We start from the raw sequence: 17541 nt of genomic DNA on the forward strand, positions 1-17541 counted from the left end.
GCATTTGTTTTATTCACTTGGCTGTCTGGAGTGATCAGAGTGTAGACTAAAGAAGTGAAGTAGACAAACTGGCAGTGTTTTAAAGTTATATGAAATGAGTCTGTGTAGTTACTAACTCTTGTGATAGTGAGTGGAGGGTGACACCCCCTTTTAGCTTTTATCTCTACCCACTTTTAGAATAGTTTTATTCCCCTGTATTGTACAGCCTACTGATATGAATACATATGTCACCCGGTACAGACAGAAGAGGACTGGCCACCCTTTGGGCCTGGTTCCTCTCTACATTTCTTCCAAGGTTCCTGCTTTCTAGGGAGTTTTTCCTGGCTACTGTGCTTCTACATCTGCATTGCTTGCTCTTTGTGGATTTGGGCTGGGTTTCTGTGAAGCACTTTCTGACAACTGCTGATGTAAAAAGGTTTCATAATATATACTTTTGATTGACATGTATGTCACACCAACTGACTGGTTGTTCTGATGTTGTTCACACAGGATACCATGTTGAGACATTCTCTACATCCAGAGAGCAACAGCAGGAAGATCACAGAGCTAAGAGGTCTCACCACTGCCCACATTGTGAGGAGATTTTCCCATTTCTATCAAAGCTAAAAACACACCTACAAATACACACTGAGAGAATCCCTATTCCTGTACTGACTGTGGGAAGAGATTCACAACACCAGGAGCTTTGGCAGTTCATCAGAGAGTGCACACTGGAGGGAAGCCTTATTCCTGCTCTGACTGTGTAAAATGCTTCACAACATCAGCTCATCTAGAAGTTCATCAGAGAGTGCACACTGGAGGGAAGCCTTATTCCTGCTCTGACTGTGGAAAGAGTTTCTCTCTACTGGGCAACTTAAAAACACATGAACGTATACATACAGGAGAGAAGCCTTACTCCTGCTCTGACTGTGGACAGAGTTTCTCTCGACTGGGCCACTTAAAAACACATGAACGTAGACATATTGGTGTGAAGCCTTACTCCTGCTCTGACTGTGTAAAATGCTTCACAACATCAGCTGAGCTAAAAGATCATCAGAGAACCCACACAGGAGAGAAGCCTTTCTTCTGCTCTGATTGTGGAACTAGTTTCTCTCAACTTTCCCACTTAAAAACACATGAACGTATACATACAGGATTGAAGCCGTACTCTTGCTCTGACTGTGGAAAGAGTTTCTCTCAAATGGGCCACTTAAAAAGACATGAACGTAGACATATTGGAGTAAAGCCTTACTGCTGCTCTGACTGTGTAAAATGCTTCACAACATCAGCTGAGCTAAAAGATCATCAGAGAACACACACAGGAGAGAAGCCATACGTCTGCTCTGACTGTGGAATTAGTTTCTCTCAACTTTCCCACTTAAAAACACATGAACGTCTACATACAGGATTGAAGCCTTACTCCTGCTCTGGCTGTGGAAAGAGATTCTCTCAACTGGGCAACTTAAAAAGACATGAACGTATACATACAGGAGTGAAGCCTTACTCCTGCTCTGACTGTGGAAAGAGTTTCTCTCAACTGGGCGACTTAAAAACACATGAACGTGTACACACAGGAGAGAAGCCTTACTCCTGCTTTTACTGTGAAAAAATCTTCAGAACATCAACTGAGCAAAACGTTCATCAGAGAACACACACAGGAGAGAAGCCGTACTCCTGCTCTGACTGTGGAAAGAGTTTCTCTAAACTGGGGGACTTAAAAACACATGAACGTATACACACAGGAGAGAAGCCTTACTCTTGCTCTGACTGTGTAAAATGCTTCACAACATCAGCTGAGCTAAAAGTTCATCAGAGAACACACACAGGAGAGAAGCCTTACTCCTGCTCTGACTGTGGAAAGAGTTTCTCTCGACTGAGCCACTTAAAAAGACATGAACGTATACATACAGGAGTGAAGCCTTACTCCTGCTCAGACTATGGAAAGAGGTTCTCTCTACTGGGCATCTTAAAAAGACACCAAGGTAAACAAAGGAGAGAAGCCTTGTCACTGATCTGACTGTAGAGAACACACAAAGAACTGAACCTTACATTTTCCTTGAGGTTTTTGGGCGAACTAGATGGCACAATTGTGTTTTTTATATTACTATATTACTTATAGCCAGGGGCCAACACCATTTACAAACAAAGCATTTGTGTTTTTTGAGTCCGCCAGATCAGAGGCTTATAGGGAGGACCAGGGATGTTCTCTGTTTAGTGAGTCCGCCAGATCAGAGGCAGTAGGGAGGACCAGGGATGTTCTCTTTTAGTGAGTCCGCCAGATCAGAGGCAGTAGGGAGGACCAGGGATGTTATCTTGATAAGTGCATGAATTGGACCATTTTCTGTCATGCTAATCAGAAAAAAAATAAGGAATACTTTGGGTGTCAGGGGAAATGTTTGGAGTAAAAAGTACATTATTTACTTTAGGAATTTGTGAAATAAAAGTAAAAGTTGCACAAAATATTAATAGTAAAGTATAGATACCCCCAAAAGTAGTTTACACACCCCTTCATGCCTCCATGCTGTGTGTCAGCACTGCAGGCTGGTGGTGTGATGGTTGGGGTGTGTTTTCAGGACACACATTGGGCCTCTTGATAAAAGATGTGCAATGTTTGAATACCACAGGATATCTAAACATCATTGCCAATCAGGTGCCTCCCTTCATGGCAGCAGTGTATCCATCTGTAAGTTGTTTTCTTCAGCAGGATTACGCCACAAGGCTTGTCCATGAATGGTTCCAATAACATTACACTGAATTCACTGTAATTGTGCATCTGTGGGAGGAAATGGAACGAACTATTCAGAGTTGATACACTCCCAGCCAACTTGACACAATTGTAGGAAGCATTAGCGTCAAAATGGATCAGCTTCCTGTGAACCGCACACAACACCTTGGACAGTCCATGTCCTGACGATTTGAGGATGTTCTGAGGATAAAGGGGGTGTAACTCTATTAGGAAGGTGTTCCTAATGTTTTGTACACACTGTGTATATCAGATAAAGATGGTCTGATGATCAGTTTTCAGCTTTAGTTTGGGTGGATTATTTTATATTGCTAAACAACTATGTTTAATGATAAACAATCTATGAATCGACTACTTGTGTTTATTAAATTGTATGTGAATACTATATTCATTATTGTAGTCATTGATGATGAATGTATTTGAATAACTGTATTGAAGTTGATTGATCTGGTGGCAGGTAGCCTAGCGGTTAAGAGTGTTGGGCCAGTAACTGAAAGGTTGCTGGTTTGAATCCCAAGCCGACTAGGTGAAAAATCTGGCATTGTGCCCTTGAGCAAGTCAATTAACTCTTATTTGTCCTGTAAGTCGCTCTGGATACAAACATCTGCTAAATGACAAGATTGTAATGAAAAATAATGTTTGTACATTAATTCATGCTGGGCAGCCACTTTTTTTTCTCATGTATTTAATTAAATGAAATAAACTCAAGTGAAGTACTGTATATACAATACACAACATTACCACTTTGTTTACCCTGGTCAGAGGGACAGGACCATAGTAAACTAGACTATGTAGCTGCTGTTGTTAGTAGCCTACAGTTTTATGCAATACAGCATGTCAGATCACTAATGATTAGGTGTATAGGCTGCTACATTTATGCAAGAGGTTTTGCTTGTGTCTGTCGGGAGATGTGTTATCAGCTTGATAAATAACTAATGGAGGGAAGTGGAGAGATGTGTTATCAGCTTGTTAAATAACTAATGGAGGAAAGTGGAGAGATGTGTTATCAGCTTGATAAATAACTAATGGAGGGAAGTGGAGAGATGTGTTATCAGCTTGTTAAATAACTAATGGAGGGAAGTGGAGAGATGTGTTATCAGCTTGCTGAATAACTAATGGAGGGAAGTGCGTCTTGAGCTTTGTGCCCGGCCTGCCTGACATGGTCAAGAGACGCAGAGAACCTGCAGCAGCACCCTGATGTGAAGAACAGCCCTTACAAAAATGTAAGATCTTGTAGTACATTGAAAAAAAATACAGCAACAATATGTTTTCCCATTGTACTAGACCTAGGAATATGAAATGTTTATTTATAGCACAGGCTTAGAGAAAATGCACCTCTAACTAAATGTAACTCCAAAGGAACTGTAATTTAAGGGATAGTTCAATCAAATTACAAATGTCCACCTTGGTTTCTTCACCCTGTATACAATCCCAATAATGTGCATGTCAACAGTGAAGTTCTGAAGATGGAGGACTTTCAGTACAGCAGTGTTCCCCAATCCTGGTCCCAAAGGGTGTACATGTGTGTTTTTGCCCTCGCACTCACATACCTTATTCAGTTCAAAGGCTTGAGTTGATTAGTTGAATCCAGTGTGTGAGTGTTCGGGCAAAAACAAAACAGCTCACCTCTATGGATCCCCTGGATCAGGATGGGAAAACACTGCAGTACACAGCAAAAGGTGTGATGATTCAAAATATTATATCTATTTTACAGTTTGAAGTCCTGTATGTAAAATGACTTGGTTTGTATTCAGGGGATGAGGTACGTGCGCACGATTTGTGGTGTTTACTCAGGAGATGAGTCTCTGATTTTGGCAGCGCCATTCTTACACCTTCGCAGCATTGCACTGTGGTTCTTCAATGTTTTCCTGCTGCTGTTCGAACAGATAAAACATTTGTGGATCTTTAGAAAAATGTCTCCTGTATCTGTCGTTTCCATCACGTTGCAATGATTGTTTTGCTAAATGTTTTTGTTGTAGACTTGGCCCAATGGAGACCTGTCCAGTGATGCCATCTCTAGATCCTGCAGTGCAACAAGTCTCCACTGTCAATCAGGACCCAGTGACTGTAGGTTTAGAATCTGTTTTGAAGGCAGTGCGAAAGGAGAGAGGCAGGCTGGGTTTGTCCTCACTGTTAACCTGTCAACTCTGTCTGAGATCAACCTCCTCCCTTATGCAGGCCACACCCCTCCCATTGTTACTGTGTGTATGATCACATTTGAACAATGGCTTCCTAAAATGCGGTGGTGTTTACTAACCCACTAGGAAAGGTTCTGGTAGATGTGGACCATCACATGTGAGGTCACAGCTCTTTCACTCTAAACATTCATATCAATGACTCACCCTCAAATGGACCATCCAATACCAGAGTTCTCCAATACTATTTACATAATCAACTGGGCATTACAACAGTCTGACCCTCAATATAGTCCTGGGTGTATATTGAGCTCTAACAATGGGTCGTGGAAAAGGTCTGTGTTGTGGAATGATCAGAATTAGTTGGGTAACATAGATAAGATGTTTTATTTTCATGATATGCTTATGAGTTATTTCTCATAAGAATGTATTTTGTTGTACTATAGTGGTGGCCATTGGCAGTTATCTGTTCTATGTCAGGACTAAGTTGCATGGGCCGCAGAGGGGAGAGGTCAAGGGGTCATCATGTGTAAACATATCTTTTCTGTGTGCCAGTGACTCCCTACTTTTCTCATCGGGGAAAGGAGGGTGACAGTGTCTGGAATCATTCTATGCTCCCTCTTTGTTGACCTATAGGGTCACTCTCCTCTCCGTGAGTCTGTCCTCTGATTGGTTGTATTTAGAATTGGTTCTAAATGACAATTTGATGTATATCATAGGGCGGGGGGTAATGTCTTGGTACAATTTTGTACCAAGGACGAGATAAGAGCTTTGTTTAGGAGACCAAACTGAACGATCATTTATAGCCCACTGTCTGACGAGGGGATATTCTCTCTGAAGTAAGGTTTTTCTTTGTGTAAGTTCCTAAGACCTGTGTTTTGTCATATCGTCTAGGAGGGGGTGGATCTTTGCTATAAAGGATCCCATTTGCCATTATGTAGAGCACTCAACTGTTCAGTAGAGATACTGAAGTGTTGAAAGTCAAAATGCTATTGCAAAAGCTTAATTATTATTAAAGGTGAAGATTAAGCATAACTCTGACTCGTGTGTGATTTGCTCTCTCATCAGTTGGTAATTAAGGAAATTTCCACGACATCTGTTGAAATGAATACTGTAGTGGTGTAGAGAAAGGTAACACAAGCTTCCTCTCTGGTTCCATTCCCCCAATAGTAACTGGGTCATTACTGGATCGTGGTTGTAATGCCGTCCCTGGACATTTGCACCATGAAAAGACTAATAATGCATTACAATACTATGCTGACATATGGGATGGTTTTAAGAAGGTCGTACCATGGATTGTTTAGATCATTCATTTAGTATTTTAGGACATTAGGTATAAACATGATTAAAAATTATTTGATAAAATACAGAATTTGTCCTTTACTACTATATCTACTATATCCCATAGAAACACACTGAATGAAACGTTCATTAAAATACTAATGGTGAAAACTGATCAACACGTCATTAATATCTGATACATTTAGTATTTTATTAGGATCCCCAGCAGCTACTCTTCCTGGGGTCAAACAGGAAACACTAAAAATATATAATATATATACATAACAAGCTCTACATTTATCATTGAACAAAGGTAATTTAGTAATATAAAATAATCCACCCAAACTAATCACACCATCTTTTCTGATATACACAGAGTACAAAACATCAGAAACACCTTCCTAATATTGAGTTGCACCCCCTTTTGTCCTCAGAACATCCCCAATTCGTCACGGCATAGACTGTCAAAGGTGTTGAGTGTTCCACAGGGACGCTGACCCATGTTGACTCCAATGCTTCACACAATTATGTCAAGTTGGCTGGGAGTGGATCTCTACTCTGAATAGCTCGTTTCATCTCCTCCCACAGATGCACAATTACAGTGAATTCAGGGAGCTGTTTTTGGAACCATTCCTGGACAAGCCTTGTGGCATAATCCTGCTGAAGAAACAACTTGCAGATGGATACACTGCTGCCATGAAGGGAGGCACCTGATTGGCAATGATGTTTAGATATCTTGTTGCATTCAAATGTTGCTCATCTTTTATCAAGAGGCCCAATGTGTGCCCTGAAAACACACCCCAACGCCTTCACACCACCAGCCTGCAATGCTGACACACGGTATGGATGCATGCAGTGGTGTAAAGCACTTAGTTTTTACCTAAGTCGTTTTTTGGGGGTATCTGCGCTTTACTATTTATATTTGACAACTTTTACTTCCCAAAAATTCCTAAAGAAAATGTACTTTTTACTCCAAACATTTTCCCTGACACCCAAAAGTACTCATTACATTTTTTTATGATTAGCATGACAGAAAATAGTCCAATTCATGCACTTATCAAGATAACATCCCTGGTCCTCCCCACGGCCTCTGATCTGGCGCACTCACTAAACACAAATGCTCCGTTTGTAAATGGTGCTGGAGTGTGCCCCTGGCTATCTGCAATATAAAAAAACAACACAATTGTGTCGTCTGGTTCACTTAAAAAGCTCAAGGATCGTACCCATTTTTTGGTGACATTTTCACCTAAAATGACATACGCAAATCTAACTGCCTGTAGCTCAGCACCTGAAGCAAATACATGCATATTCTTGAGACCGTTTAAAAGGAAACAATTTGAAGTTTGTGGAAATGTGAAATTAATGTAGGAGAATAACACATTAGATCTGGTAAAAGATAATACAAGCAAAAAAAACTGTGTTTTTATTTTCTATCATCTTTGAAGAGCAAGAGAAAGGCCATACTTTCAGAAAGGAGTCTAGATGTAATTTAGATGTTGGCCACCAGATGGCAGCAGTGTGTGTGTGCACAGTTTGACTGATGCAGTGAAGAATTACATTACTGGACTGTATCAAGTCTGCCAGGAATTTGCCCAAATGTGCCGAATTGGTCATTTAAGTACATAACTATAGAGAACATATACAAATGCTATGGTATTAAATAAATGAAGTTTACACACTCCCAGAAATGTCATACATGATGGATCATTAGCTTATACACTAACCTTCACACATCTTGATGGCTGGGTGGGGTGGGTGTGGAGCCAGAGACAGCAGGGGTTCAAAATGTAGAACCCAGTTCCTACAGTTGAACATGAAAATGTATTCTATGCTACATTTTATCTGTGGGACCCTCAGGATGACATATCAGAGCAAGATTACTGAATGTAAGTACATTATTTACCTTCAGAGGTGAATATATCAAACCAGTTGCCGTGATAAGTTATTTTATTGTCGTGCACTCTCCTCAAACAATAGCATGGTATTTTTTTCACTGTAACAGCTACTGTTAAATTGGTGACCGCAGTTAGATTAACAAGAATTTAAGCTTTCTGCCCATATAAGACATGTCTATGTCCCGGAAAGTTGGCTGTTGGATTCAACGTCATTCTAGTCACATTAGCGCACGTTAGCAACAACCGTTCCGGTTTAGGGACACCCAGAGGTTAATTTAAGGAATTTGAAATGATTCATACTTCTACTTTTGATACAACCAAATAATTTCAACTTTTTACACAAGTAGTATTTTACTTGGTGACTTTCACTTGAGTTACTCTTGCCACATTACAAATGGTAAGTCTTCTCTCCTTTATGGTTAGCTTGGTGTCTTTTCAACTGGCCCATTTGAGAGAAACTCTTTCCACAATCAGAGCAGGAGTAAGGCTTCACTCCTGTATGTATACGTTCATGTCTTTTTAAGTTGCCCAGTAGAGAGAAACTCTTTCCACAGTCAGAGCAGGAGTAAGGCTTCTCACCTGTGTGTGTTCTCTGATGAACTTTTAGATCAGTTGATGTAATGAAGCATTTCACACAGTTAGAGCAGGCATAAGTATTCACTCCTGTATGTATATGTTTGTGTCTTTTTAAGTGGCCCAGTTGAGAGAAAATCTTTCCACAGTCAGAGCAGGAGTACAGCTTCTCACCTGTGTGTGTTCTCTGATGAACTTTTAGCTGAGCTGATGTTGTGAAGCATTTTACACAGTCAGAGCAGGAGTAAGGCTTCACTACTGTATGTATAAGTTCATGTTTTTTTAAATGGCTCAGTCGAGAAAAACTCCTTCCACAGTCAGGGCAGGAGTAAGGCTTCTCTCCTGTATGTATAAGATCATGCTTTTTTAAGAGGTCCAGTCGAGAAAAACTCTTCCCACAGTCAGAGCAGGAGTAACGCTTCTCTCCTGTATGTATATGTTCATGTCTTTTTAAGTGGCCCAGTCGAGAGAAACTCACCCCACAATCAGAGCAGGAGTAAGGCTTTTCTCCCGTGTGTGTTCTCTGATGAACTTTTAGCTCAGTTGACGTTGTGAAGCATTTTCCACAGTCAGCGCAGGAATAAAGATTTTCTCCTGTGTGTATTTTTAAGTGTATTTTTAGCTTTGATAGAATTGGGAAAATCTCCTCACAATGTGGGCAGTGGTGAGACCTCTTAGCTCTGTGATCTTCCTGCTGTTGCTCTCTGGATGTAGAGAATGTCTCAACATGGTCTCCTGTGAACAACATCAGAAGAACCAGTCAGTTGGTGTGATATACATGTCAATCAAATCAATATTATGAAGCCCTTTTTACATCAGCAGTTGTCACAAAGTACTTCACAGAAACCCAGCCTAAAATCCCCAAAGAACAAGCAATGCAGATGTAGAAGCAGCGGCCAGGAAAAACTCCTAGAAAGCAGGAACCTTGGAACAAAGTTAGAGAGGAACCAGGCCCAAAGGGGTGGCCGGTCCTCTTCTGTCTGTACCGGGTGACATATGTATTCATATCAGTAGGCTGTACAATACAGGGGAATAAAACTATTCTAAAAGTGGGTAAGAGATGAAAGCTCACTAAAAGGGGCTTGTCATCCTTTACTCACTATCACAAGGGTTAGTAACTACACAGACTAATTTCATATCATCCTCTACTCACTATCACAAGGGTTAGTAACTACACAGACTCATTTCATATCATCCTCCACTCACTATCACAAGGGTTAGTAACTACACAGACTCATTTCATAGAACTTTAAAACACAGGCAGTTTGTCAACTTAATTTCTTTATTCTACTCCCTGAACACTCTAGATAGCACAGTGAATAAAACAAATGCTGACAATACTGGTGTCAACCCATGCAAGTGTCATTAGCATGAAATAACAGCTACCTTTTCATTGAAATAGTTCTACTGCAACCTTTCATGCACAGTGGGAAGTTGGAACGAACAACAAACTTGGATAGATAGAACCTGCTCTTACCATGAGAAACAGATTTCCTAATCTTCTCCTCCTCTTCTTCATCTTTAATGTTGACATTCAGCTCCAGTGTTTGACTGCAGTCTTCCAGCTTCACTGATGCCATCTCTGGATCCTGCAGAGAAAACTGGGCTCCATTGTCACAATCAGGACCCAGTGACTGTAGGTTTGGACTCAGTGTGGAATGAGAGAGGCAGGCTGGGTTTGTCCTCACTGTTGATGTTACCGGCCTCAGACATAATTCTAGTCGTCCTGTAGTAACAATGACAAACAGACACAAAGTTGTCTTGACAGTTCCGGCACTTTCTTTACTCTCTATTAAATATTTTCCTTCTTGTTCAATTATCTAATTCAGTGCTTGACTTGGACTGAAATAGGTGCCTGTACTGTTTTTTTCAAAAGTTATTGTCTTGACAGTTCTGGCACTTTCTTTATTCTCAAAAAATATATTTAGGTGCAGCACTGATGCCATCTCTGGACCCTGCTGTAAAAACTGGGCTCTACTGTCACAATCAGGACCCAGTGACTGTAGGTTTGGACTCAGTGTAGAAGGAGAGAGGCAGGCTGGGTTTGTCCTCACTGTTGATGTTACCGGCCTCAGACTTAATCTGAGTTGGCCAGTATTAATAAAGAGAAACGGACACAAAAGTTAGTGCCAGAACTGTCAAGACTTTCTTTATTCTCTAAAAATATGGTTTATATTTAGGTAAAGGAGCTCCACAATACTGTTGAGCTAATATTCTATAAGAGGAACATGAGCTCAAACAGTAGAAATTTGAGGTGATGGTACTCAGCTCTGGTGAGCTCCTGTCCAAGTCAAGCACTGGTCTCATTTCAATATATCTGGTAGGTAAGCATTAATAGCAAAACATTAATTAAAAAGTACACGCTTTAAAATTAGTCTACACAATGTAAGTGAACTTGATCTATAGTAAATTTCCCAAATTCACATAAATGCAGAAATGACAAATACATTCAGTACAAGATCACAGTATGTTTCAGGCAGCACTATGTACTATTTTCCTGAATAACCTTTTCTTCACTGTATTATTTTACATAAAAATCAAATAGTGTTTCAGTTCACACCATAGTAACATTTATAGATGAGATAGAAACAACAATGTGTCTGAATATTAGTACACATGTAGAAAACTGATAATCATTACATTCAGCTTCAAAACAGTAGAGCAACTATGAAATTGTGTCTCTGTACCTGCACTGAAGTCCGTTAACACAGACTGAGTGGGCACCGCCATTTTACCAACTCGTGAATTTTATACAAAACCAATAACATGCTAAACAAACTCAGAAATGTAAAATAAATATATTTTTTATTAAATTACCATGAAGCAATTATGTACATCCATTCAGACAAACCCAAAGTTTCTACCTGTGTGACTTAAAATAGTTTCACGTTCACTTGGTTTGACACAAAAATAACAAATCAAACGTGTTAATACCTTAACGGATGTTACCTCGCATGGTATGATATGTTCTTCCGATAATAGGAAGTTTAAACCTGCTATTACATACCTAAAGTAATACATAGAAAATGACACAAATGTTATGTTCTAAACATTAGAGTTCTGGCGTTTTCGTTATTCTGAAGAATGTTGTGTGTCTGCCCTGAACTTCCTGTTCCCCCACTACCACAGTGCAGCCACAGATAGAACAATGAGACAGATATTTCACCAGATGTATAATGTGAAGAATCCAAATATGGTAGTCCGACAGGCAGTGGGAGAAGATGGAACTAGATGGATATTGTCCGACATTCTGCAAATGTTCTAATCAATGAAACATCTGATCTTAATACAGTTCCCCAAACTAAAATCTGTTATGAACAGAGTGGACTAAGTTTTGTAGACTTTACCCATTGCAAATGTTTTTTATTTATTTTTACGCAAAGGCGAATTGAGTTATTGCACACGAGCTCTTCACAGAGGAGGCATTCCCTACCATAAATTGTGCGCACGGACGCGCCAATAGGATCTTGCTAGCTCGTGCTTGGCTCTGCCCACTATGACTCACCTGGCTGTGGTCTATCTTGGTTTAATTATAATAAAAAAAATATTCGGTGCAACCATCCATGCACTCAGGGATTCTTGGGATATCCCTACCCCATTATACGAGAAGGGCGGCGCTTAATTTGAGCCAGATCTTCCGGCACCTCTCAGTTTTGTAGTCTTTCGTTCCGGTAACCCATTTGGCAGGATCAGGTACCTCGTGGCGTGAAAAATAATTTATCCTGTTTGCAATGTAAAACTCCTGATAAAAGCAATCAGAGCTAAATGAGCTAAAACTAAAATGAGATTCACTTTCTATGATCTCTCTCCCTCTCTGTGTTGTTATAGACATGAGCCGACAACTCATCTCTCCAGCATTGCACTTCTTCATTTATTTCCTGATAGAATAATAGCTGTGGGAAGTGTGTTGAGGTGCTGCGGGACTCTGCAGTCTGTTCAGAAAGAAACTAAATCATTCCCAATACAACACCAGGAGTATTTAGCTACAGAGGATCAATAGCTAATTTAAATAAAATAGCCCTAGTTGTGGATTGTGTGTAGCCAATTCACAAGGCATTTCTACAGTCAGGAACATGTGGCAAATCTGTTAGTTAACAGCATACAGCCAAAACAGGCCTTTAGCAATATTTCTAATCCAATCACTGGAAAACACAGGTTGCAAAGCAAATGGATCCTGCTGAAAATAAAATACTAGTCTGTTTGTGTGTTACCAAGTTATCAACTTCCAAATAGGCCTATTGAGCAAACTGCACAGTTTTACAAAGTAAAGCAAGAGAGAGCTTGTCTGTATCACATCTGGCTGTGATTGGCAGTCCAATAGGGCGGCGCACAATTGGTCCAGCATTGTCCGGGTTTGGTACGGGTAGGCCGTCACTGTAAATAAGAATTGGTTCTTAACTGACTTGCCTAGTTAAATCAAATAAAACAATTATAATATGCCAGTTCGCAAAAGCCATGATAATGAATGCAATATTATAAAGGTATTTTATTTAATGTGTTCTGGTACCTCAGAGACCCCCAGATCAATGCTCTCGGGCTCAGTTTTGGTTCCAGGACCTCCCAATTTACACATTAAGCACTGGAGAAGTGGGTAGCTGCTACTGCCTCCTCTGGGACACGTCTCCTTTACATAGAGTTATTCAGGCTGTTGATTGTGGCATCTGGAATGTTAACCCACTCTTCAATGTCTGTGCGAAATTCCTGGATATAAGAGGGAACTGGAACAAGCGGCCGTACACGTCGTACCAGACCATCTCGAACATGCTCAAAGGGAGACATGTCTGAGTATGCAGGCCACAGAATTGGGACATTTTCAGCACTTTCAATTGTGTACAGAATCTTGCGACATGGGGCTGTGCGTTGTCATTCTGAAACATGAGGTGATGGCGGCGGATGAATGACAGGACAATGGGCCTCAGGATCGTGTCATGTATCTCCGTGCATTCAAATTGCCATCGATAAATTTCACTTGTCTGTAGCTTATGCCTGCCCATACCATAACCCCATCACCACCAAGGGGAACTCTGTTCACAACGTTGACATCATTAGCTGCTGCCAAGGTACGTATTCAGCTACTCTTGTCCCCAGCACAAGGTGGACCTGTGTAATGATGATCATGCTGTTTAACTTCTTAGGCTGGGGGCAGTATTGAGTAGCTTGGATGAATAAGGTGCCCAGATGTGCCCAGAGTAAACAGCCAGCTCCTCAGTCCCAGTTGCTAATATATGTACATTTGGATAGAAACCACTCTGAAGTTTCTAAAACTGTTTGAATGAGGTCTGTGAGTATAACATAACTCATATGGCAGGCAAAAACCTGAGAAAAAAATCCAGTTGCTAATATATGTACATTTGGATAGGAAACACTGAAGTTTCTAAATCTGTTTGAATGATGTCTGTGAGTATAACATAACTCATATAGCAGGCAAAACCTGAGAAAAAATCCAAACAGGAAGTGGGAAATCTGAGGTTGGTTGATTTTCAACTCAGCCCCAATCGAAAACACAGTGGGATATGGGTCAAGTTGCACTTCCTAAGGCTTCCACTAGATGTCAACCGTCTTTAGAAACTTGTTTCAGGCTTCTACTGTGAGGTGAGGCCGAAAGAGAGGGGAATGTGTCAGTGATCTGGCAGAGAGTCACGCGCATTTCACATGAGAGCGACCTGCGTTCCATTGCTTTTCTACAGACATAGGAATTCTCTGGTTGGAATGTTATTGAAGATTTATGATAAAAACATCCTAAAGATTGATTCTATACTTAGTTTGAAATGTTTCTAAGACCTGGAATGTAACTTTTTGAACTTTTGTCCGACGTTCGGCTGGACCTGCATGCACGTTTGGATTTGTGTACTAAACGACCTAACAAACGTAGCTATTTGGACATAAATTATGAACATTATCGAACAAATCAAACATTTATTGTGGAACCAGGATTCCTGGGAGTGCATTCTGATGAAGATCATCAAAGGTAAGTGAATATTTATAATGTTATTTCTGATTTCTGTTGACTCCAACATGGCTGATATATTTATTTGTTTTCTGAGCGCCATTCTCAGATTATAGCATGGTTTGCTTTTTCCGTAAAGCTTTTTTAAAATCTGACACAGCGGTTGCATTAAGGAGAAGTACATCTATAATTCCATGTGTAACACTTGTATTTTCATCAACATTTAATGATGAGTATTTCCGTAAATTGATGTGGCTATGGAAAATCACTGGATGTTTTTGGAACTACTGAACGTAGTAACGCGCCAATGTAAATGTAGATTTAAAAAATATATAAATATGAACTTTTTCAAACAAAACATACATGTATTGTGTAACATGAAGTCCCATGAGTGTCATCTGATGAAGATCATCAAAGGTTAGTGATTAATTTAATCTATTTGTGCTTTTTGTGAGTCCTATCTTTGGCTGGAAAAAAATGGCTGTGTTTTTCTGTGGCTTGGTGGTGACCTAACATAATCGTTTGTGGTGCTTTCGCTGTAAAGCCTTTTTAAAATCAGACACGCTGGCTGGATTAACAAGAATTTTATCTTTAAAATGGTGTAAAATACTTGTATGCTTGAGGAATTTTAATTATGAGATGTTTGTTGTTTTGAATTTGGCACCCTGCAGTTTCACTAGCTGTTGTCATATCGATCCCGTTAACGGGATCATACAAACTGTCAATAACACAATTTTTATTCAACTAAATCAGCCTGCTATTCTGTTCTAACCAGGTCTCTACACAGGCTGAGAAGGATCCTGTAAGAGCAGAACATTATCTGGTGACAGTAGTCCTTGTAGTCTTGGAGGCCCAAAAACTTCTCAGCTGCAGATATAATGATGTCCAACTTCTTGGACTTCTTGTTCAGTACAATGAATAACTGTGGTTATAAATACTAAGAACATCCACCTTCACAATAAGTGTTTGCAACTAGTTGGAGGTGCATCCACCACCATATCTTCTAAAGAACTGTGGCCTCTTGTCTCTATAACTCTCTTCACCACGTCCACATAGGAGATTTGCTGTACAGTCCTGATCCATGACAGTCCTATGATCATGGTGAAAAACCAGATAAATTGCTGGCCTGGCGCATTAAGAGGTTAAATTCAGACCGAGCTATTAATGCAATTCATAATTAATTAAAGGACAATTATCAATGGATCCTGTAGAAATCTGATGCTATTTTCAGTAGGAAGGGAGGTAAAGAGGTCCAGATGGGCTCCCAATAGATATTTAGAAGATATTTAAGGACAAACTTATAGGTCCACTTCTGGATATGTACAGTGTATTGGGGTATGATATGCTCTAGAGCTCAGATATAAACACCCGCCTGAGATTGTTGCAATACAATTGGGCAATGAGAGCATATATCACCCTTGTTAAGCTCCACAAATTTGACCCTAATACCCTAGACCTGTTTTGTTAAATGTAACACACATTTAGGCACCTTGTATCATTGCCTGTGGGAATGTGCTGAGATACACTGGCTTCCTGTTAAGGCAAAGGCTGATTTCAAGGTTTTACTGCTAACCTACAAAGCATTACATGGGTTTGCTCCTACCCATCTTTCTGATTTGGTCCTGTCGTACATACCTACACGTACGCTACGGTCACAAGACGCAGGTCTCCTTACTGTCCCTAGAATTTCTAAGCAAACAGCTGGAGGCAGGGTTTTCTCCTATAGAGCTAATTTTTCATGGAATGGTCTCCCTACCCATGTGAGAGACGCAGACTCGGTCTCAACCTTTAAGTCTTTATTGAAGACTCATCTCTTCAGTAGGTCCTATGATTGAGTGTAGTCTGGCTCAGGAGTGTGAAGGTGAACGGAAAGGCACTGGAGCAATGAACCGCCCTTGCTGTCTCTGCCTGGCCGGTTCCCCTCTCTCCACTGGGATTCTCTGCCTTTCTGGTGCTCTTCCATGCCGTCCCTAGGAGGGGTGCGTCACTGACATGATCTTCCTGTCTGGTTGGCGCCCCCCTTTGGGTTGTGCCGTGGCGGAGACCTTTGTGGGCTATACTCGGCCTTGTCTCAGAATGGTAAGTTGGTGGTTGAAGATATCCCTCTAGTGGTGTGGGGGCTGTGCTTTGGCAAAGTGGATGGGGTTATATCCTGCCTGTTTGGCCCTGTCGGGGGGTATCGTCGGGTGGGGCCGCAGTGTCTCCCGACCCCTCCTGTCTCAGCCTCCAGTATTTATGCTGCAGTAGTGTATGTGTCGGGGGCTAGGGTAAGTCTGTTATATCTGGAGTACTTCTCCGTCTTGTCCGGTGTCCTGTGTGAATTTAAATATGCTCTCTTTCTTTCTCAGAGGACCTGAGCCCTAGGACCATGCCTCAGGACTACTTGGCCTGATGACTCCTTGCTGTCCCCAGTCCCCTGGCTGTGCTGCTGCTCCAGTTTCAACTGTTCTGCCTGCAGCTATGGAACCCTGACCTGTTCACCGGACGTGCTACCATTCCCAGACCTGCTGTTCTCAACTCTCTAGAGACAGCAGGAACGGTAGAGATTCTCTCAATGATCGGCTATGAAAAGCCAACTGACATTTACTCCTGAGGTGCTGACATGTTGCACCCTCGACAACCACTGTGATTATTATTATTTGACCCTGCTGGTCATCTATGAACATTTGAATATCTTGGCCATGTTCTGTTATAATCTCCACCTGACACAGCCAGAAGAGGACTGGCCACCCCTCATAGCCTGGTTCCTCTCAAGGTTTCTTCCTAGGTTCTGTCCTTTTGGGAGATTCTTCTAGCCACTGTGCTTCTACACCTGCATTGCTTGCTGTTTGGGGTTTTAGGCGGCGTTTCTGTACATCACTTTGAGATATCAGCTGACGTAAGAAGGGCTTTATAAATCAATTTGATTTACAAACGTTTGGAGCTCAGTACTGCGCTATATCTCTGAGATGGCCTCTACCCCAATAACATTCATCCATAAAATATGCC

At 41.0% G+C, this 17541-nt stretch overlaps 2 protein-coding genes across 11 annotated transcripts in view; one reads left to right on the plus strand and one right to left on the minus strand.

Moving 5' to 3' along the window:
- Positions 1 to 17541, minus strand: part of LOC118370541 (zinc finger protein 883-like) — a 159065-nt gene that overhangs the window by 136190 nt on the left and 5334 nt on the right. For 9 of the 10 annotated variants that reach the window (XM_052513277.1, XM_052513275.1, XM_052513278.1 and 6 more), the window contains exon 3: positions 10116 to 10332. In XM_052513277.1, coding sequence (XP_052369237.1) covers positions 10116 to 10332 — 217 coding nt within the window. Of the gene's footprint in view, positions 1 to 10083; positions 10333 to 17541 lie in introns of all 10 variants that reach the window. The other variant, XM_052513262.1, reaches the window with a different exon arrangement.
- LOC127927231 (zinc finger protein 84-like) lies at positions 496 to 2056 on the plus strand. The gene is made up of 2 exons (XM_052513250.1): positions 496 to 573; positions 635 to 2056. The coding sequence occupies exons 1-2, from the start codon at positions 496 to 498 to the stop codon at positions 1994 to 1996; spliced, it is 1440 nt and encodes a 479-aa protein (XP_052369210.1). The 3' UTR covers positions 1997 to 2056.

Source organism: Oncorhynchus keta, unplaced genomic scaffold (assembly GCF_023373465.1).
Source record: "Oncorhynchus keta strain PuntledgeMale-10-30-2019 unplaced genomic scaffold, Oket_V2 Un_contig_998_pilon_pilon, whole genome shotgun sequence".
In the NCBI taxonomy this organism is placed as follows: domain Eukaryota; kingdom Metazoa; phylum Chordata; class Actinopteri; order Salmoniformes; family Salmonidae; genus Oncorhynchus; species Oncorhynchus keta.